The sequence below is a fragment of the Coccinella septempunctata genome, chromosome 1, assembly GCF_907165205.1.
Source record: "Coccinella septempunctata chromosome 1, icCocSept1.1, whole genome shotgun sequence".
In the NCBI taxonomy this organism is placed as follows: domain Eukaryota; kingdom Metazoa; phylum Arthropoda; class Insecta; order Coleoptera; family Coccinellidae; genus Coccinella; species Coccinella septempunctata.
The window spans coordinates 17,333,241-17,356,575 of record NC_058189.1 but is presented as its reverse complement, the minus strand read 5'-3'; the positions used below and the strand labels follow the sequence as shown (position 1 = coordinate 17,356,575).

The following is a 23,335-nucleotide window of genomic DNA, read 5'->3' as shown; positions in this document are numbered from 1 at the left end:
GTTATTTTTCGGTCTGTGAGAACTATTATTATTATTATTACTATTTTAGTGAAAAAAGTGAAGTTTAAGGCTTTTTCTGAAGAGGCCAGCGAATTGCGTTCAAAACCTCCATAACATTTAGAATTTTAGGGGTTGCTGTCATCCCGCTCACATAGTTGATATAAATTGATTGGAGCCAACCGTATAATGTTCCGTTACGAACCAAACTTTACCTCTATCTGAACTTTTGCTGGTTTTCCGTGGTGATACCTTTTCAAATTGGCCCATACAGTATCCTCCAGATATTTGTTCCTTCAGGTCGGTCAGCTGCATATACTCCTTAACGTTTTCCTTCTACCTGAAGAAACTCAACACAGGCCAAAACTAAAATTTCCACAACATGTATGTAAGATACATTTTGTAATTTTCAGCTGACCTGAGGATGGTGTAATCGGAAATCAATCGTGAATAGAATTTATTTTGCATAGCGGCTCACATGTAAACTTAGTTTAGGCGAAGACACTAATGACCGTTTGCACCATTTCACTAAAAAATGCTTACATTTTTAAACCATTTTCAATCATAAAATTGAACTAAACGTGGTTTAATTATTCAATTAGTGTCTATTGAAACGGAGCAAACGCCCATAATTAAGCCCATAATAATACCACACTTTCCATTTAGGTTAATGCCATAATTAAAAAGTTTATTGGAGCGGCATTATGGATAAGGAATAAATGAAGTTTATCTATCAGGAGATATCAATGCAAATTTATTGTCGAATTTTGTTAATTTCCCTCTCTATATATAAATATGATCTACCTTCCAATTAACCCATACCGGTTCTTACCATGACGACATACAAGTCATTAATTTTGATTGTTTTTAGTGTCGGTAACTTCTTCTTTTTGCCAGTCGATTCCTTAGAATGTCGGTATTGCACAGGCTCAGGAGATTCCAATGACTGTCGCACAGGAAACGTAACGGAACTCACGACATGCACCATCAAGGGAGAGGATCACTGTTATGCAGAGTATATATTGAACGAAGGACATAATCCTTATTATCGTAGAGGATGTGCCCCTGGTGACTGGTGCCAACAACAAATGAGAAGTCATTCTACCGCACTCAAATTCTGTAGTACTTGTCAAGGTTCGAAATGCAATAGTAAGACAATTGGGTCTGAGGATCGTAAGTATTAATTTCAATTTGGCATAAATTAGCGGTTTCCCACCCTTTTGAGGCCATTGCGCATAAATCAATAGTTTTATTTCTTATATTTATTGATGATCTGTGCAATGTAATTAGATCGAAGAAACTTTTGTTTGCGGATGATCTTAAAATTTTCAGAGTGATTCGCGATATACATGATTTTTATATGCTGCAGGAAGATAATGAACGTTTGTACGAATGGTGCACTATAAATGAACTACCTCTAAACATCAGCAAATGTAAAGTTATGACTTATTCAAGAAAACTAACCACCGAAGAATTCAATTATAATGTAGACAACAATGTGTTGAGGAGGGTAAATGAATGTAAGGATTTAGGAGTATTTTTCGATAGCAAGCTTTCATTCGACCTAATCAATTCAACAAATTCATGTTGAAAATTGAAAGAGAGATGGAAGAAAAACTCCAAGGAATGTTCAGTAAACTGAAATAATGGAACATACAACTAGGAAAAATTCCTTCAAAATAGTCTCCTGGAACATAAACGGAAATCCGAGATAGCAGAAATAACATCAGAGAGAAAACCTGATATAAAAGCCTTACAAGAAACAAGAATACAATCAAATATGCGATTTAATATCATGAATTCTGAGATATATAGATGTGACAGAATCGCAAACACTGGAGGATGTGTTGCCTTACTGGTTAGACGAGATCTGAAACACTATTTTAAAGGAAGATCTGACGAGTCACAAATAGAAACAGTGACGATTGTTGCTGAAATAAATCGACAAAGAGTCGAGGTCACATCGGCATATAAAAGACCCCCAAATAACCATAGATTAAATAGATGGAACATAAGCTATTTTCCAGACTGTTCATTTTTCCAATAATTCCCACTCCATGCAACCACCAATGAAATGAATTTTCGCTTGTATTCCCCTCCTGATCGCTTCAAAATTTCTAAGACGGCGTGTGTATTTGTAATTGTCAAAATATTATTTCAATCATTCACGTCGTAATATTTTGGAAAATATGCAACGATGTGCCGTAAAAAAGTGTGTTTGAAATAAAAGTGCATTTATACATGGAAGAGGAAAGCGATTCACTTATTCCGGTAAGTTTTGGATATTTTATTCTTGTTTGAGTACAGGACTTTATGAAATCAGGGGAGGGAGTTAGGGGACGCCAGGGTCGAATTCTGTTTGAATACGATCTAATGATTTGTGCTTACATTGAAATGTTGAGGTTCTACATTAAAATAATTGATTTAAATTTTAGTTTTTCTAGAAATAAAACCAGACGACCAGACCAGACTGGGTCATGAAAACAATTTACACTTCTCTTGTAATTTACACTCCAGACTTCAGTATAATGAGAGAAATCGACTTTTACTGTTAATTTGAAAGAGATGCCATCCCGAGTGAGGTAAGATAGGTACATTACCACTTTTTCAACTCGCTTTCTTGTCTGAATATCACTTTGTTTGGAATTTTGCAAGTGATTTCTGACAACTTCTAGTTTTGAGGTGAACTTGAAATTTGGTAGATTCTCTTTCTCCTATAATAAATCATGCTTTGTTATATAAACATCCTTCCTGGTTTCAAGATGAACAGTAGAACGAGATTTTAATTGCTTTAACAATGCTTTAATTATAGCCAATACTGTGCCTGTCATCAGTACTGGAGTTTTTGAAGAAAATGGAAGGAAAATGGGATCAAAATCATCAAACATGAATGCCAGTTCAGAGTATTTGCAGAAATGAAAGTGTCTTGTAGTTCAAAAATAAAACAAGTAAGATACATACCCACCCAGGGTGGTACAAAAAATTCTCTAAACTACTATGGTTAATAGAACTCGTCTTTGGATTGAAAATCCATAAAAATGAGTAAAGATCATGTTTTGAGGCACACGGCGTTGAACCTTTTTTGATAATCAAAAAAGTTTTCTTCACTTGTAAAATCTATTTCAATGGCAATGTAAAAATTATGCTACTACTATTATTATGAACACAATATTATGACCATTCAAATGGAGCTCGGATATTCCCATTATTTTTATGAGTTATTGAATGAAAATGTCTGTTATCAGGATATTTGGAAGTGAAATTTCAGTTGAAAATTTTTTGCAGGAATGAACACGCGGAGAACAGAAATTGAAAAACAGCTAATTGAAGTCGAAACCGATTTAACACTCCAGTACTCGCGCGGGGTACTACAATACCCCAGGCTCCAAGTATTGCTTATGTATCTATCGGACGCGCGAGTACTGGAGTGTTAAGACGACGAGTGTGTCGTCAGTACTTCAAGAAATAATTTGCTACCCTACAAGCCGTTGTCTATTCATTGGGAGGAAAAATTGAAGATGAAAGCTTGAAAAGCCGAGGCAAATACCTTATGAAAAATTTCTTTGACGACAGCTGCATGCATAAAAAACATAAATATAGCAATGACCTCAAACAATTTGCTTTAAAGTAACATTATTATTCAGTTAAAGCTTACAGTTTCGTTAAAATTGCTCTTGATTATGATGCACTTCAACACCCAGAAGCACTTTTGAGGAGGTATGAAAATTTGAAGGGGGAAGCAGGTTGTTGAAGTATTTGAGTTGCTAAAAATGAAAGTTTAAAACACTGCTTATTAGTTGATATGCAATATAACTTAATTGAATTTATAACTGCCCATATAAGAAAAAAAATGATGCTTTATCACGAATTTAGGGATTCTTTCATGGCTAACTCTATGCAAAAAGAAATCATTTCTTTTTGATTTCACAATCATTGGTAGATGTTTATAGTATAACATTACTTTTTCATTTCGCCTTATCTGTTCAAAAGACTTGAGAATTTCTTCAATGAATAAACTCTTTCAGATTCTCATTATACAAATTCCATAAAATTCAGCTGCTTCCACTTCTATTGATCTGAAAATTAACCATTTTGAAGGGAATTAATTTGATGAAAGTAATTTTTAGTTTTTAGTATATACTTATACTAAACATATACTTATACATATACTGTATGTAGGTTAAGGTCATATTGACCATTAGTGTATGGTAACATTGTATTCAAAATAAATTCTCTTTCACACAAGGTGTTTTGGTATTACTAGTTCTATATCCCTTTGAATAGTTGTCATAAAAAAATACTCGAAATCTTTGCATTAAATACTTATTTTCCATACGATATAAAATTATTGCCGACTAACTGAAATATTCAGTGCAAATAGTTCTGAATCAGCCCCTGTCCAGTTCCCCCACCCAAAGAATCCAAACTCATATTTATGGCAGTATTTTGTGAATGCGTTTTTGTCGAAATGCTCTATCTCCTGTTTTATTAATCTATGCAAATAACTTATTGGAAGAAGAGATCAACAACTTACTAGATGAAACAAACCCGAAAATCTGCATCGGAGATTTTAATTGCAAATCTCCAAAATGGAACAGCAGGATGGAAAACAGAAATGGCAGAAAACTGAAAGATTTTGCTGAACAACATGAAGCTATCGTTATTGGAACTGAAGAACCAACGTACCTAGCATTCCGAAATGGATTCCCAGATATAATTGATATCGCAATTATGAAAAATATCACTAGAGAATGCTCGATAGAGTCCCTTGTGGGACGGAACCTCTAACCACAACCCCATCGAATTAACAATAGGAGAAGGGCCACGAAGAAAACTAATGCAAACAAGAGAATATACAGATTGGACTAAATATAGCCATCTGATACAATCGGAGGTAATCGAAATACCAACAATAAACACATCGGAAGACCTTGAAAGTGCAGTTGATAAACTATAAAAGAATATACTAGATGCCTAGACAAAGAGCACAAAGAAAATAACGAGACCAGCACCGATACATCCACACGGTGATACACCCAGAGAAATCAAAGATCAGGGAAAATCGGAGACTAAGAAAAACATACAGGCTCAACAGAACAGATATAAATAAGAGAAATCCAAACCAACACAGCCAAAAATGCCCTGAAGGACATGAGAACAAATAGATGGAACAAAAGTTCAAGAACTAAAAACTATCGATCATTCTGCATGGAAAATGCAAAAATGTCTGAGAAGAGAAAAGACTAAAATACCACCTCTCCACGGAGAAAGAGGAATGGCATATACGAATATCGATAAAGCAGAAGCACTGGCGGACTCGATCGAAAGAGAATCGAGAATAAATTACAGACCTGATGACGATAATGATGATCTAGAAGAACTAGTTGAGAACAACGAAGAAGAAATGGATGAACCACCAGTAGACGACAAAAGAGAAAAACCAACCTCTACATTTGAAATAAAGGATATAATCAGAAGTTTGAAAAATAGAAAAGCTCCCGGAAGTGATAAAATAACGAATGCTATGAAAAGGTATAGCTTCTCTCACAAATATTGCGAACGGTATGATGAGGACTGACACTATCCGAAAAAAATATGGAAAACTGCAGAAGTCACACGAACCAGGCAAAGATAAAAAATTCCCCCTAAACTACAGGCCGATCAGTTTGTTGTCCGCCCTAGGAAAAGTAGTAGAAAGAGTAATCGCCAGGAGGCTTACAGAAGAAACTGAAAATCTGAATCTCATTCCAGCAGAACAATTCGGATTCAGAAGAGATCACTCAACAGAACAGCAATTACTGAGACTCACAGAATACATAACAGAAGGATTCCAAAATAAACAAGCAACGGGTCTTGTACTACTAGATGTCGCCAGAGCATTCGACAGAGTATGTGCAAGTTGACGGACAAAAGAGCCAAGCGATATTACTGCAGAAAAGGAAACTGAGAACTACAACAAATCTAGAGGTAGATGGAGAAGAAATCGAGTGGAAAAACGAAACGAAATATTTAGGTATCACCCTAGACAAAGGTCTAACTTGGAGAAGCCATATCAAACAAGCCGTTGACAAAACCAAGGCAGCGATGAATATGCTCTACCCGCTGATAGGTAGAAAGAGCCACATGTCAAATGAGACAAAATTGAAAATAATCAAAGCCGTCTCTAGTCGCAACTGACTTATGAATCAGGTGCTTGGGGATTCGCGGCAAAGAGCCATAAAAAAAGAATTCAGGCAATAGAAAACAAGCTACTACGATGTGCCATAGATGCGCCTTGGTTTGTCAGGAACAAACAGATATATCGAGATTTGAAGTGGGAAACCATCACCGAATTTATGAAGAGGAAAGCTGAAAAGTTATTCGAAACAGCGAAGGAACATCCAAACGAAGAACTCAGAAGACTAGTGGACTACGATCCGGAGGAAGACAGAGGAAGAATGAGAATTTACAAAAGGAGACCGAGAGATCAATTGAGGAGAGATCAAAATGAGTACGGAAACTTATTAAAACTATACTAAGAAGAGATAGCCGAAATGGACGAACATGAAAACCCTAGCACGACAATGTGCAAGAAGAATTTAACCTTTTTTTTTGGTGTAGCAGAGGGAAAATCTGCAAGTCAGACGAATCACCCTCTCATGAGGGGGAACAAGTGTAGGGTTTCTCACTCTCGTGAGCTCGAGACAGACTAAAAACCCTTACCTGCTTCTTGACTATTGGTTCCGGGCATTTGCCTATAAACCGTTCATCTCTTATTCGGTTTTCTTCTCGCACACTATAGTGCTTGGATTTATGTGTTTATCCTCTATTGGATTAACACTTTATTGGATTTTTCAATAAGTTTCTGTTCTTATTTTAATCTCTCTTTAATTGATCCCTTGGTCTCCTTCGGTAAATTCGTATTCTCCTTTTGTCTTCCTCTGGGTCGTATTCCACTAGTCTCCTGAGTTCATGATTCGGATGGTTTTTCGCTGTTTCGAATAATTTCTCTGCTTTTCTGTTCATGAATTCCGTTATGGTTTCCCATTTTAGGTCTCTATAAATTTGTCTATTCCTGACAAACCAAGGTGCATCTATTGCACATCGTAGCAGCTTGTTTTCAGTGGCTTGAATTCTTTTGATGTGGCTCTTTGCTGCGAAACCCCAAGCAATTGATCCATAAGTCAGTTGAGGCCTAGAAACGGCTTTGATTATCTTCAATTTTGTCTCTTTCGACATGTGGCTTCTTCTTCCTATCAGAGGGTAGAGTCTATTCATCGCTGCTTTCGTTTTGTCGATTGCTTGTTTGATATGACTTTTCCAAGTAAGTCCTTTGTCAAGCGTTATTCCTAAATATTTGGCTTCATTTTTCCAGTAGATTTCTTCGCCGTCAACTTCTAGATTCGTTGTGAGTCGCAGTCTTCTCTTCTGTAATAATATTGCTTGGCTCTTTTGTCCATTGAGCTTGATTTTCCACTTTATGCACCGATCATTTGTTTCGTCAATCGTTTCTTGTAGAACTCGTTCTATTACTTCTGGGTTGCTTGAAGCTTTGTTTCCATTTCTCTTTCAATTTTCAACATTGTCTTGTTGAAAGTTTTTTCCGTGAATATATCTAAATCATCGGCTGATTCAGATATTTTTCTTTTTTCTTGTTGACTATCTACAGTCGGTTTTAATTGAGTCGTCTTCTGTTCCTCTTTCTTCTGCATAGGCTTAGAAGTTTCTTTCTTCTTTTCCTGTTCTGCAGATTTGGTTTGTACAGTTTCCAGAACTTTTCGTGTAGGTGTTGCTTTATTCGACGGATTTTTCTGATCTGTCTGTTTTTGGTCGGCTCTCTTCTTTCTGGTCACTAGCTTAAATTCGCTACATCCCTTGTAGCTTGCTGGATGGCCTTCTTCACCACATAAAACGCATGTAGCGTTTCTTTCTTCACCTTTCCTGGTGAGTTACAGTTAAATACAAAACTTGTCTGTAATAGATTGAACTTTTATTTTTTATAACCCACTTCAATACAGGGTGCTCCGTTTTTTCCCTCTTGGTATCATCTTTTTTATTCCGAAGGAAACACCCTTGTATTATTGCATTTTTGAATTCCTTGTCAAATTTTAAGGTGACTTTGTTTGACAACAACGATCCTATATAGCACCAGTTCTGAGATATTCGACTTTTTCCTCAAATTTCGACAGCTGTAGGTGCTCACTAAAAAAGCTGATACTAGTTTTCTAATGAATGTATCAAAACCAAATTTTGCCTAGCTCTTGTTAACATACGTTACATCTCTATTTCTAGCAATATGATGTACGGGGTCTTCAAAAATTAAGAGAGAGTAGAGTTCTCTATACTTCTGCCCATAAATTTGGCTTTGTAGGGGGTTTTGTTCATCTGCGGATATCCTTGCCGCATATGTCATCTGTAGCATCTGTCTTCGAAGGAAAAGTGGTAGTTCGCCAGTTTCTTTGCATAAACTTTGTGAAGGACTTGTTATAAAAGCACCTGTAGCTATTCGGAGGGTGGTATTTTGTACAACATTTAGACTTTTCAGTAAAGTTTTGCTAGCTGTTGCATATATTATTGAACCATAGTCAAGTTTCGATCTTATCAGTGTTCGGTATATGGTTAGAAGGGTTTTCTCATCAGTTCCCCAGGTATTATTTGCCAAAACTTTCATTATGTTCATCCGCTTAATACAGTCTGATTTTAATTGTTTGATATGTTCATGTCATGTCAATTTATAGTCGAATGCCATTCCGAGAAATGTGTGGTGGTTTACATTTTGTAGAGAGGTGTTGAAAAGTCGTAGCTGACATGGTACAAGGTGTTTTCTGGTAAATTTCATTACTTTCGTTTTGTTGGTGAAAAGTTGAAACCAGATATTTTAGACCATTCCTCCAATTTCCTTATAGCTGCTTGAAGAAGCCTTGTGCTGGTATATGAGTTACAACCACGACACATGATGAGGAGATCATCTGCGTAAATTGATGCTTTAATCGGTGGACCAATATGGCTTAAAATGTCATTTATCGCTATTAGGAAAAGCGTTATACTCAATACTGAACCTTGTGGTAAACCATGTTGTAGTCTGTGCACTGTGGACCATGTATTACCTACTTTGACTCGAAAAGTTCTATTGCTTATGAAGTTGCTTATGAAGTGTAATATATTACCGTCAATATTCCATTCCTTTAAAATTTTGAGTATGCGATGTCGCCATGTAGTATCAAAAGCTTTGACAATGTCAAAGAACACCGAGATCAGTTCCTGCTTGTTTGCAAATGCATCTAGTATTTCGGTATGTAGTTGTATTAAGTTATCGGTGGTTGATCTGTATTTACGGAAACCACTTTGATATTTTGAGATTAGTTTGTTTTTTTCAAGATAATGGCAAAGTCGTTTATTGATTATTCTTTCTATTAATTTGCACATTGTGCAAGTTAGTGAAATGGGACGATAATTGTTTGGATCAGTCGAGTTTTTATCTGACTTTTGGATGGGTACGATAATGGCTTCTCTCCATTTATCGACGAAAGTGTGCTCTAACCATATTCTATTGTAGAGTGTCAGTAAAGTTTCCTTAGCAGATGGTGGAAGATGTTTGAGAAAAATGCTTGGTATTTGGTCGCATCCAGGGGCGGTATTTTGCTGATATCTATTGCGTACTCAAGTTCATTTGATGTGATAGGCTGGTTGATTGGGCTTCGATCAGTATCCTTTATTTCTATGTGTTCTGTAGACTCTTTCCGATGTTTGTATTGAAGGAATTCCGGGCTGTAATTTGAGTCAGAAGAATATTGTTCGAAATGCTCAGCTAATAATTCTGCTATTTCAGACTCATCTGTTATGATGTTATTTCCATTTTCGAGTGCTCTGATTTCATGATTACGCCTTTTACCTTTGATCGCATTTATTTTATTCCAGACTTCTTTGATATTGACGCTACTAGTGAGTTGCGAGACAAAATCCTGCCAGGATCTTTTCTTACTTGCTTTAAGGACTCTACGTGTTAAGGCTCTTTGTTTTTTGAATTCTACTAGGTTTTCTAAGCCATTTTTCCTCTTCAGTTTATATAGGGCGAGTTTACACCGTTTGACCTGTTCTTCACAATTGGAATTCCACCAAGATGTAAATTTATTTCTCCTCGATATTTCCCTTCTTCCGACGAATTGGTCTGCGGCATCCTGGATTATTCTAGAGAAGTTCTCAATAGTCGTAGTAATATTGTCATTAATTGAGAAAGAGGTCATTTTTTCTTCTATATAACCTGAGAAGGACACCCAGTCAGCTTTATTTATTTACCAACTTTCACTAACAACGGTGTTCATGTTATTCAAGTGGTGTGTTATTTTGATTGGGAAATGATCGCTATCGTACAAACTGTCCAGGACATTCCAGTCTAGGGAAGGGCCGATGCTAGGGTCCGACATTGTAAGGTCAATGCAAGAGAATATTCCATTAGATTCATTGAAGTGAGTATAGTCACCAGTGTTATGTATGATGAATTCGGTGTTGGTCAGGATGTTCTCCATAATTTTACCCTTTTTGTCAACGTTTAGGGATCCCCATATTGGATTATGAGCATTGAAGTCTCCAAGTAGAATAAAGGGTTTGGGAAGTTGTTTGATCACTTCGTTGATTTCTGCCTCTTGAAGATCGTGCTTTGGTGGAATAAATATTTATATTACATACTGAAATTTCAGCTGGGGTCCACACTGAGACTGCAGTGGTTTCAAGATTGGTTGTGAGAGTAATCTGTTCGCTGTGATATTGGTTCTTGATGAAGGTAGCAACACCGCCACTAGCTTTGTTTGCATTAGGTCTATTTAAATTATAAACTTGATAATTTTTAAGTTTTGGTTTTTGATTGTCCTTTAAGTTGATTTCCTGGAGGCATAGGATGTCGGGTTGATATTTATCGAGTAATTCTTGAATTCTTTCCAACCGTGGATAAAAACCACGGCAGGTCCATTGGATTATGGTGAACATGGAAAATTTTTACATTGTTCCTCAGTTATTACCGTGTTTGATTCCTGGAGAGGGTCTTGAGAACTTGTACTGAAATTGCTTGAAAGTTCGGTTTCTTCAAGTTGAAGTTGGCTCTTCAGACTTTTCAGTATTTTCGTGCATTTCATCTTGATAGTTCTGGCAAATGGGGATGAATTTCTTCTATGGTGTAAATTAACGCGTCTATGTCTTCAGTTATTTTCCTAGCATTGTCTAGGGGATTTTTATTTTCTATGCAAAGTTCCAAGAATTGTCTGATATCTTCGAAATTCAACGCAAATTGTGTCGGGTCTCTCAGGAATATAGATTCAATTTCTCCAAGGTTTAACGGTTTTTGTGGTGTAGTTGTTTTCTTAGGTTTCTTATTTTTATTGGGTTTGATTGTACTCGAGTTTGGTTCTATGAAAATTTCGGTTTGATTTCCAGGGTTGAGTAGCTGTACTGTGAATTTATCATCTGTTTTGCTTGTAAATTCCATTGGGTCTATGGCATCCTCTTGATTGGGTGAACTTGGAGAGCTGGTGGAGGCGCGGCGTTTTTGGTGGTTTGTTTGGTTGGTATTTTCTGCGTTTGGTATGATCTGTGCTGCAACATCATCTGTTTGTGTAATATTTTTGGGGCTCTCATTGGATGTGGTTGGTTCCATTTGCGGATCGAATGTTGTTTTTCTTGGGCAGACAGTGGCGATATGTCCGGTTTCTTTACAGTTGAAACAAACTGGGGCGTCTGAAGTTATGAATAGTCTGTAAGTGGTCTCTTCATGCGTTAACAGAAAAGATGAAGGCAGTTCGTGTTCATTTTCTGGGGGACAGATGTAGATTTGCCTTTTGAAACTTAGAATATGTGCAAATTCTTCTCCTTCCAAACCTGCTCTCAGAAAATTTAGATTGGATACCGGTTTCAAACCCATCTCCTTAAGCTTATCTTCAATAACCTTATGAGGTATGGATGGGCAGGCGTTTGATATTACTAATCTTTTGGCTGGAGTAATTAATCGACGAATATTCGTTTGAAAGCCGCAAACTGTGATTGAATGGTGATTTGCTAGTAGGTGGTCTACAGTTTTGATATCATCCAGGAAAATACAAACCCTTTGGTTTGATAGGCGCGAAACATATCTGATGTTTTTTGCTCCGATTATGTTTCCAATGGTTTTTACGTAATCTGAATTTCGTAATATTCAATGGCATTAATGAGGATAGCTGGGTCTTTTCTTGGGAAACTTGTTATAGGTGTTGTCTTAATTGCGTTGACATAAGAAGCCCTAGGTTCTATTGTTGTGGATTGTGATTGTATAGAAGTAATATCGTGTATGGTAGCTTTAGTCGTGGATATATTCATGTTGATGTTATTCATTTTGTTGACAGAAACATAAGGAGGAAACACACATTCTCTCCAGAGAACCAGATGTTCGGAAGATAAGAATGTCTCCGAGCATACATATAAATGTGTATATGTAATTCATTTTCTTCTCTTTTTTTTTTGTTTATAGGGAATCTAAGATTGTCACAATTGTATTTAGAATTAAAATAAAAAAATTTCTCTCTCTGTTTACTTGTGTATTCGAATATATACTCTTCTGTAATTTGATTATCTTAATTGTGGCCATTTTTTCGGTTTCAATTCACCTATTATAAAATGAATAAATAAATAAATTATTATGTAATGCTGGGTACTTGAAAAAACCTTGAGGTAAAATCAAGGAGGGTGTATTTCTGTAAGTATATATTCTACAATCTATCTGGTAAAAGGTTTTCGGCTACTATGAGGTAACCATTTTCAGTACCACTAAAACATCAAACTGAAAAAGTCACAAAAAACGTCATGGTCAGTCCAAAACTTACATGTTGAATCAATAAATAGTATATTGACTAGTGGAAATCAACAGGTGGTAGAAGTTCTTAGTTTCCATCATCAGTACACAATTCAAATAGAGGGTTTATTTGTGGAACTAACTAAATAAAAAATTTAAACAATCAAATCACAGAAACAAGTGAAAAACAGTAATTAGTCAATGACACAGAAAAACATATGGATAGGTAAAGCAAGAAGTCGAACATTTTATAAGCAAATCTCTTAAATAATGGGATGTATGACTTATTCAGGTTCAGGTTTGTTGGAATATTCAAGCATATGTTATTTTTCTTTGTTTAGTTTTCTATATGAATGTTCTCCAAAAAATCCAGTCTTGTTAAGTTTCTGGTGTTCGTCCCCAGGATAATCTTCCAGTTCCTCTGTGGGCTGAATGCGTGTTTGTTGAACCAGATATGATATCCAAAAACCGACTTGTTGGGATATCTGAGATGGTCTACTATTCTGGTCTTCAACTTTCAACTGCCTAAAGGTTCTGCTGACGTAGGTAGCCCCACAATCGACACAACTCTGTCTGTAGATTCCACTCATCTCTAAATCAGAGGTTTTGTCTTTTGTATTAATTAAGTGTAGGCCCAAGGAGTTAGTCGTTTTTGCAGATATTTCGATGTCTGGGAATGCGCGTTTGAGCATCCTAACGGCCTACGTCCAGCAAAGACAAAAAAAATCTACAGGAATTAAAAACAAAAATGCAAAATAAAACACATAGGTTTTTTACAAAAAGTCGACTTGTACGCGTTTTTGTGGAAACCTATTAATTATTTTGTCGAACGCTATTTTGGCATTTGCTAACATTTAATCCTTTCGGTAAGAAAAAAAAATCAGTCACTACCTTTATTGATCAAGGTATACCTATTATCAGGATAAAATACATAAATAAAAAAAATTAAAATAAATTAATTGAAAAAAAAATCACTAATTAGTCTGCTCTTATTGAACCATTTCATTAGGGATTTTCCAATACAATATCTAAAGCTTTCAGTGTTCTCTTTGATTGAAATAGATCGTCAGAATAAAAATAAAAAAAAAATATTCAGGATATCGCAATCGCATGACTCTAATGTGATATAGATTATAATGATAAATTTCAAATAATGAAATATAAAATTGCATAATCTGGTCTTATTTCTAGAAAAACATGTATATATAAACAAAGGAAAAACATGAAACGCTATCTATTTAAAAATATGTATATAGGTACATTATACAATAAATTCAATTCGAAAATAGTATTCGAAAAAGGTCATCTTTTAGAAATAATATATCTGTTTAATTTTTTCAGCATCCTCCTCCTTGTGTAGAAGTTGTGAGAGTCAAGATCAGAATGGTGAATGCAAGAAAGGTACAGTCAACACAAACGTCAAATGTAAAAAAGGGGCCATGTGTTTGCAATATCGGTTTTCGACGAAACACAGGGGTTTCTGGAAGAGAGGATGCGGCGACCCAAATTCATGTTCCAAACTTGCTAAAAAATACGAACAACTAATATTTCAATGCAAGGCATGTGAACACGAATTGTGTAACAATTATCCAATATAAATTGCCGCCTAACTGTTAAACTGTAATCTACTTCCACTTACGGAATTAAAGGTGATTGAACATAAAATCTTCTTATTATTCCACAACCAAAAAATTTATCATTCTCGTTAACCGTATAACACACAGACTCACACAACTTTTCTTGAACTTGAGGAAACCAGGACAACCACCTTTGCGGTTAACACATTCCAGAATACTAATAAACTCCAGTATAGGATAGGGGAGCCCCAGAGGAAATTCGGCCTTTACTCGAGCTAGTCAGATTAATAAGGGGGAGATACCTTGGATCCTGTAGAGTACCTCTACCAGAAATTAGACCTGTATATAGGGGGAATTGCTTAGGACAGCCTGTCAGAATAGTAAGAAAAATTCGATCACTGTACATACTCGAACGTGTCAGATCAAGATATACAGGATGGGCTTTTTAAAACGAAACAGACGAGATAACTGGCGGAATAAATTTATTTCGAAAGAATGCTCGAACACGTCGATTTTTGTTTCGAGGGGGACAACTTTTGAGGTCAAATTCACAACTATATCGCTTCAACCCTTAGTGTTAGAACAACAACTCCCAAATTTTCAATAAGGAATTATTATTATTATATCAATGTATTGAGATGAACAGCCACAAAAAGGTGAAGTTCATCTTGACTTGAAACTTCCCTTAATTCCTTTTATTTATATTGATGCAAGATGATTTTTGTTGAAGAATTTAACATTCTTGTAATTATCTGTTAATTCCTTCGGGAGACACCCATTCGCAACCACTGCATCATATGCATTTCATCTTCGGGTTAATATTTTCGAAATCTACAACTGATGTAACGTATTCAAACTTTAGCCAAAGAAGATAACGAACATAAACTCTCCTCAAGCTACTGCATATTATGATATTATACTGATCTCTTGTATTTTCCATGCAAATAACTGGATTTGGTATGCCTTCAATCAGTTTGTATAAACATCAATCATGTTCGTCACATATTTTCCGAAGAAATTCGACATTAAGATAAAATACGTGATAACAAACATTTACGTAGAACAGGCAACATAGCGTTGATTTAAAACCCAAAAATGTTTTGACAAGCGTCAAAACCCCACATTTTCGTACTATACAGAGTGAAATGTGTCAAATTTCCATGGCCAACCGAGTACTAAAATAAAATTGAATGGAGTATAGTTTACTCGAAATTGTCAAATTAATCTAGTCCTCACGTTTATTGGGTCTATTCGTCCACATTCCTCTATAAGGCGCTTTCTTTTTGGTGCTTCATGCACCGGTACAGCTCCGGGCTTCTCGCCCCTGAGCTGTTCCAAATAAAACGGTTATTAGTGCGCCAACTGCGCGCAGCGAGTTGGATGATCAGCTGTTGAGCAAAATGACAAGAGACAAGTCCGGATTCGCGGTTCTTTGGATTATTTGTTTTCAATTTGACGTTAAAGTCGTTGATTATTAATAAGTTTCACTATTTTTTCGAAATCTATTGCCATATATTTGGTTGAAAAACTTGATTTACCGGGTAAACATTACCCTTTCTTTGCTATGGAGAGTAAAAATATACGAAATACTGGATATGTCTGTAGATATAAAACTTGAAAAAATTATTTAACAATGATTTCATCTCTTAAAGCTTCGTTAATAATCCTCTTTGGTAAAAGTAGGTAAAGAATGTTCTGATTTTACGAAAATTGCATTCAAGTACGTGAAATATCAACTTATTTGAAAAGAAATGCTACATTTTCACTGATGGGCGCTACTAAACTGAAGCTTGTCGTTTATTCATTTGATCGATCTCTAAAAATTATGCATTCATGAAAAAAATGATTAGTTCACTCTTCAAACCTGAAAGAACGAATCCTATCTTCATTCAAAATCATTCAGTTCTAATTCCATCTAACATTGATTCTTTATTCATTTACTCAATAAAAAAACTAACTGACAGCTTCAATTGACGAAAAAATCAATCTTAGGTGATCCATAAGGTGTATTACAGCCTTTTTATGGTATTAATCCACAAATTTCAACAATACACGACTTCTAATATTTGTTGACATATGTAAACATAACCAAAAAGTTTGTTTACGGGCTTCAAGCCCTCGACGTGCACCAGCATTTCGGTTGGTGCAAGAGGGGGCAGGGGAAGGGAACGCGAGCTGCTCCGGTGCTTCACGCCCCAATCAAAAAGAACGCGTCGGTGCTCGAGTGAGATGCACCGAAGCTGCCCAGGAGCTGCTCAAACGGTCAAAAAGAAAGCGTAAATAATTCGCTCCTCCAATGATGATACCTGTGTAGCTGCTCTTTAGATGACCCCAGGGCAAAAAATACGGGCTGCATTACTACAGTGTCAGCTAATAACCGTGAAGTTCCAACGGGTGTGAAGGCAGCAATGGTTTCCAGCAACGGTTTTTTTCATTTTCGCTTTTACCATACAGAATGTGAAAATACCTGTTGTTCGGAGTTTTTTGACACAAATGGGTTATTTATAATATTATAAATACAAGCTATAGGGTGAAATAATTTGTGCATCGAAAACTACCCCCACCAACCCCCCGAAATTGAACTATCTTGATACACAGTGAAAGAACCCCGTTGCTCAGAGATTTTCTATGAAAATGGGGTCTTACCCACATTCTGAACACGATCTATAGGGTGAAATAATTTGTGCATCAAAAACTACCCCCCCTCCAACCCTCTGATATTGAACTATCTTGATGCAGTAACAAGTGTAAAAAAAACCGTTGCTGGGAGTTTTTTGATAGAAATGGGTTGTTACCAACATATTAAACACGATCTATAGGGTGAAATAATTTGTGCATCAAAAACTACCCCCTCTCCAACCCTCCAATATTGAACTATCCTGATGCAATATTAAGTGAAAAAAAAACCGTTGCTCGGTGTTTTTTGATGGAAATGGGTTGTTATTAACATACTGAACACGACCTATAGTATAAAATAATTTGTGCATCAAAAACTACTCCCTCCAACCCTCTGAAGTTGAACTAACTTGATACAGTAAAAAGTGTGAAAAACACCCGTTGCTCGGATTTTTTTGATGGAAATGGGTTGTTACCAACATACTAAACACGATCTATAGGGTAAAATAATTTGTGTATCAAAAACTACCCTTCCCCTCCAACCCTCTGAAGTTGAACTAACTTAATAAAGTAAAAAGTGTGAAGAAAAAACCGTTGCTCGGGTTTTGTTGATTGAAATGGCTTGTTTTCATTATACTGAACACGACCTATAGGGTGAAATAATTTGTGCATCAAAAACTAACACTCCTTCAACCCTCTCAAGTTGATTAACTAACTCGATACAGAAAAAAGTGTGAAAAAAAAACATTGCTTGGGGTTTTTCGATGGAAATGAGTTGTTACCATCATACTGAACACGATTTATAGGGTGACATAATTTGTGCATCAAAAACTACCCCTTCTTCAACCCTCTGAAGTTGAACTAACTTGATACAGTAAAAAGTGTGAAAAAAACCGTTGCTCCAGTTTTTTTGACGGAAATGGGTTGTTTCCATTATACTTAATACGATATATAGGGAGAAATAATTTGTGCATCAAAAACTACCCCCCCTCCAACCCTCTAATGTTGAACTATCCTGATGCAATATTAAGTGAAAAAAAACCGTTGCTCGGTGTTTTTTGATGGAAATGGGTTGTTACTAACATACTGAACACGATATATAGGGTGAAATAGTTTGTGCATCAAAAACTACTCCTCCTTCAACCCTCTGATGTTGAACTATCTTGATGCAGTAACAAGTGTTGCTCGGTGTTTTTTGATGGAAATGGGTTGTAACCAACATACTGAACACGATCTATAGGGTGAAATAATTTGTGCATCAAAAACTACCCCCTCCAACCCTCTGAAGTTGAACTAACTTGATACAGTAAAAAGTGTGAAAAAAACGTTGCTCGGATTTTTTTGATGGAAATGGGTTGTTACCAACATACTAAACACGATCTATAGGGTGAAATAATTTGTGTATCAAAAACTACCCTTCCGCTCCAAAACCCTCTGAAGTTAAAATAACTTAATACAGTAAAAAGTGTGAAGAAAAAACCGTTGCTCGGGTTTTGTTGATGAAAATGGCTTGTTTTCATTATACTGAACACGACCTATAGGGTGAAATAATTTGTGCATCAAAAACTACCACTCCTTCAACCCTCTCAAGTTGAACTAACTCGATACAGTAAAAAGTGTGAAAAAAAAACCGTTGCTTGGGGTTTTTTGATGGAAATGAGTTGTTACCATCATACTGAACACGATTTATAGGGTGAAATAATTTGTGCATCAAAAACTACCCCTCCTTCAACCCTCTGAAGTTGAACTAACTTGACACAGTAAAAAGTGTGAAAAAAAACCGTTGCTCGGAGTTTTTTGATAGAACTGGGTTGTTACCAACATACTGAGCACGATCCATAGGGAAAAATAATTTGTGCATCAAAAACTCCCCCCCCCCCCCCACCCTCTAATGTTGAACTATCCTGATGCAATATTAAGTGAAAAAAAAAAAACCGTTGCTCGGTGTTTTTTGATGGAAATGGGTTGTTACTAACATACTGAACACGATATATAGGGTAAAATAGTTAGTGCATCAAAAACTACCCCTCCTTCAACCCTCTGATGTTGAACTATCTTGATGCAGTAACAAGTGTTGCCCGGTGTTTTTTGATGGAAATGGGTTGTTACCAACATACTGAACACGATCTATAGGGTGAAATAATTTGTGCATCAAAACCTACCCCTCCTTCAACCCTCTGAAGTTGAACTAACTTGACACAGTAAAAAGTGTGAAAAAATACCGTTGCTCGGAGTTTTTTGATAGAATTGGGTTGTTACCAACATACTAAACACGATCCATAGGGAAAAATAATTTTTTGCATCAAAAACTTCCCCCCCCCTCCAACCCTCTAATGTTGAACTATCCTGATGCAATATTAAGTGAAAAAAAAAACCGTTGCTCGGTGTTTTTTGATGGAAATGGGTTGTTACTAACATACTGAACACGATATATAGGGTAAAATAGTTTGTGCATCAAAAACTACCCCTCCTTCAACCCTCTGATGTTGAACTATCTTGATGCAGTAACAAGTGTTGTTCGGTGTTTTTTGATGGAAATGGGTTGTTACCAACATACTGAACACGATCTATAGGGTGAAATAATTTGTGCATCAAAAACTACCCCTCCTTCAACCCTCTGATGTTGAACTATCTTTATGCAGTAACAAGTGTAAAAAAAACCGTTGCTCGGTGTTTTTTGATGGAAATGGGTTGTTACCAACATATTGAACGCGATCTATAGTGTGAAATGATTTGTACATCAGAAACTAAAACCGAAAACTACAAAACTGTGAATGTTTCATGCGTAGAAAATATCCCAAATTCAAAAATTTTTCACACTTATCATTCTAGAAATAACTGAATAATACCAGAATAGATTTTTATTTGATAAAAAACAAAAACATAAAACATGAAAAATAAATACTTATTTAGTATCTGTATATTTTCTTTTCCTACGACTCTACAAAATAAAACCTCAAGAACAAAAATACATAACAGAAAATACAAACTCGAAAACAATCATAGATTTTTCATAATAAAACAAAAACTAGAGTATCAGATAAATTACGCAGTAGGTAATTGAAACTGTACGTTGGATGGAGCCAGCATTATTAGAGTGATTTTGCTTTATTCACCTTTTGCAAAATAATTTTTGCTAAGTTCACAAAATTTTTCTAAATTGGCGCAGCAATCACTGTGGAAATATCTCAAACAAATTTCACACTGCAAGCTGGATAATCTCTTTTCATCACCACATATAAGGCAAAAATTATTTTGGCAGTTATCTGCATTCTTTAATAAAATTTGTTGGAGATCATTTCTGTAGTTGTCCATATTTGCTGCCTTCAGCAGACTTACGCAGTTAATTATGGCCCAGGTGAAATATAGGGGAGACTGGGGAGGGTTGATACGTTTTTTGGAATTTTTATTCTGGAAACTGAATTATATGAAGAAGCAGGACTTTTCTTATATTATATAATTCTTCAATTAATCGTTCAACAAAATAAATATAGAAGTCGCAAAACATAAACATCCTATTCTGTACAGAACGTTGAACACAAAAACATGCAAACTGTCTCAAGCCTCCCCACATATGGGAGGATTGATACGATGTACTGGGAGAGTAATCGAGAGGATTATTCAGCTCAGTAGGTAGGTCAGCAATGATACTGGCTTGCTTTGGTCCCATAGGTGTAGAAAAATCAGGAAATTGTCAGTTTAGTCACTTCCACACAAGAAAAGTCGGCCTCGTTAAATACATGGGGATTGTACGGTTTTTAGAAATCCCTTTGATATGTTGGATGGTGAAGACGCCTTCATGTAGGCCTATCCAACTAGCTACGGAATATTTTTTGAAGATGATACATGTATCAGGCCTCCCCACGACAAATGTCTCAAACCTCCCTGAAAGCAATTTTTAAAGTGATTTATGTTTTCATCTTATACCCATATATTTTGAAAAGCGAATAAAACTGTAAATTGAGTAGTTTTATGCCTATTTCCCAGTGAAATGTTTGTTTATGCCGAAGAATTAATGCATGATCATACAACCCTTAGGTAACTTGAGTAAAAACTTACAATTTCTCACCTCGAAACACTCTTCGTTGAATATTTCACAAACAAACTACTGTTAGCCTTACAGATTAACGTCACGCAATGCCCTCTGCCAAAGAATAGTGTTCACTAGTATAATACTTTTGAAAACGGCTACAGATCGCGGATATAAGCCTGTATCAAGCCTCCCCATGTATCAATGCTCCCTAGTCTCCCCTATAATGTATACGCCATAGTTGTATCCATCCTTTTGTTTTATATGGGATATTTCCTGAATATTTAATTTAGATTTCAAACTGGTATGCTTCAACTTATTATATATGTCAATTTAACTTTCGAATGTTTCAATAAATTTCAATGCATTCAACTGCGATTTTCCTCACGGGTCAATATAATTGAATGTACCGTGCTGGAAATCAGCTAAAGCTATAACCCAATGATTACGACTAGCAACGGTTCCAATTATGATGGGGAGAATTACAATTGTTTTTTCGGATATTTCTGGGAAATCATCGAAAAATTCCTCAACAATATCTTTACAATGATAAAATATTGCTTAAGTCTGATTAGTATTCAGTAGTTTGTAATCATTGGTGTGCATTTAATATTGCTCTCAGGCAATAATTAACAGCGAAATCTATCAACCACTGTTTGGCATTTAAGGTTTGATAATCTTCAAATTTCAATTCCGTAGAGATGCCCGAATTAAATTTAGCTACTACATAGTTCCCATATTCTCTACATTCTTTATAGTAATTTAAAATTACTCACAAGCCCGTTTTCATAGAAATGGAGTTGTGATGTAAGTTTTCGCATTTTGAATGCAGGAAAATCACCGTTATTTTCGGACAGGTTTGGCCCATTCATGGAATTTTTTTCTCGTACATTAGATTTATCCCCAGAAAATCCGAAATGATCACCTTTCGCTCTTTTTCCGCCTGTCGATGTATTAACCTCTTTTTTGCTGTTTGAATGCGGAAAAATGGTTTCCGCTTTCATTTTTTTCAGAGTCCCTCTTTCTCCCTATAAATCGTGTTCAGTATGTTGGTAACAACCCATTTCCATCAAAAAACTCCGAGCAACGGTTTTTTTCCACACTTTTTACTGTATCAAGTTAGTTCATCTTCAGAGGGTTGGAGGAGGGGTAGTTTTTGATGCACAAATTATTTCACCCCATAGGTCGTGTTCAGTATAATGAAAACAACCTATTTCCATCAAAAAAACCCGAGCAACGGTTTTTTTTTTCAACACTTTTTACTGTATCAATTTAGTTCAAATTCGGAGGGTTGGAAGAGGGGTAGTTTTTCATGCACAAATTATTTCACCCTATAGGTCGTGTTCAGTATAATGGAAACAACCCATTTCCATCAAAAAAACAGGAGCAACGGCCGTTGCTGGAAACCGTTGCTGCCTTCACACCCGTGGAGTTCCATTGAAATTCATACATTTATTTCTGCGTGAAAGATAAATAAGTCATCCATACATCCATACAAACTTTTGAGATTATAATATCTTTCAGATGGTTCTCAGTGCTATATAAAATAAAGGCATGACGAAAAAACGAAGAGAAGCTTTTTGATCCTGTTACGCCAAGTAGGTACAATATTTTGCTTTTTTTTTATTTGGCAAATGCCGTAATTTAAATATTGGATAATTCTGAATATGCAAACTGCCCATTGAAACGCTATAAGGACCTGATATGGATTGTTACTCGGATTCAAGCTTGTGAAAATGGACCGTCAATACTACGAGATCTCAGAAGTACCGAAATATCAGGAAAAATATGTCACACATCTTTACAAGGCATTGTCGCGTCAAGAATCACCTAATAATGAAAATGGGTCTAAAGGTGGGTTTAAACCAAACGAAAAATGAGCAGGAACTAAATTGAAAACATTCTTTGTTGATCCTTTATCGTAAACGAAAGCACGTTTTCAACGTTTACACCAAAATATCAGCGACCAATAACCAGAACTAGGAACTAAAATTCTTTCACAAGATAGATCATCATCATCATCAATCAGCTATATTCGTCTGCTGAACATAAGCCTTCCGTAATAGTTTCCATCCTCTTCTGTCCTGTGCTGCGCTCATCCAGTTGGAATGGATACGCATGCGACCAACGTGTAGGTGGTATGCCTCTGCTGCGGAATCCATCGGCTCTAGGTCTCCACTCTGTCACCTTTTTTGTCCATCTGCCATCACTAGTCCTGGCCAGATGTCCTGCCCAATTCCATTTTATGTTGGTTATCCTCTCGATAGCGTCGATAACTCTCCCTTATTGTTGCATTGGGTACCCTATCTCTCAGAGGCAGAC

The 23,335-nt window shown here is 36.1% G+C and overlaps 1 protein-coding gene across 1 annotated transcript; it reads left to right on the top strand.

The window, feature by feature from the left end:
- The first annotated feature begins 805 nt into the window (after positions 1-805).
- LOC123313786 lies at positions 806-14,455 on the top strand. The gene is made up of 2 exons (XM_044898805.1): positions 806-1,170; positions 14,132-14,455. Exons 1-2 carry the CDS (start codon positions 831-833, stop codon positions 14,386-14,388), a joined length of 597 nt encoding a protein of 198 aa, XP_044754740.1. The 5' UTR covers positions 806-830; the 3' UTR covers positions 14,389-14,455.
- The last annotated feature ends 8,880 nt before the right edge of the window (positions 14,456-23,335 follow it).

Bases quoted from the DNA above. Each gene is read 5' to 3' on its own strand.
- LOC123313786 (XM_044898805.1), top strand. From the start codon at position 831: ATGACGACATACAAGTCATTAATTTTGATTGTTTTTAGTGTCGGTAAC. The intron at 1,171-14,131 runs GTAAGTATTAAT...TAATTTTTTCAG, and splicing joins GACAATTGGGTCTGAGGATC to CATCCTCCTCCTTGTGTAGA.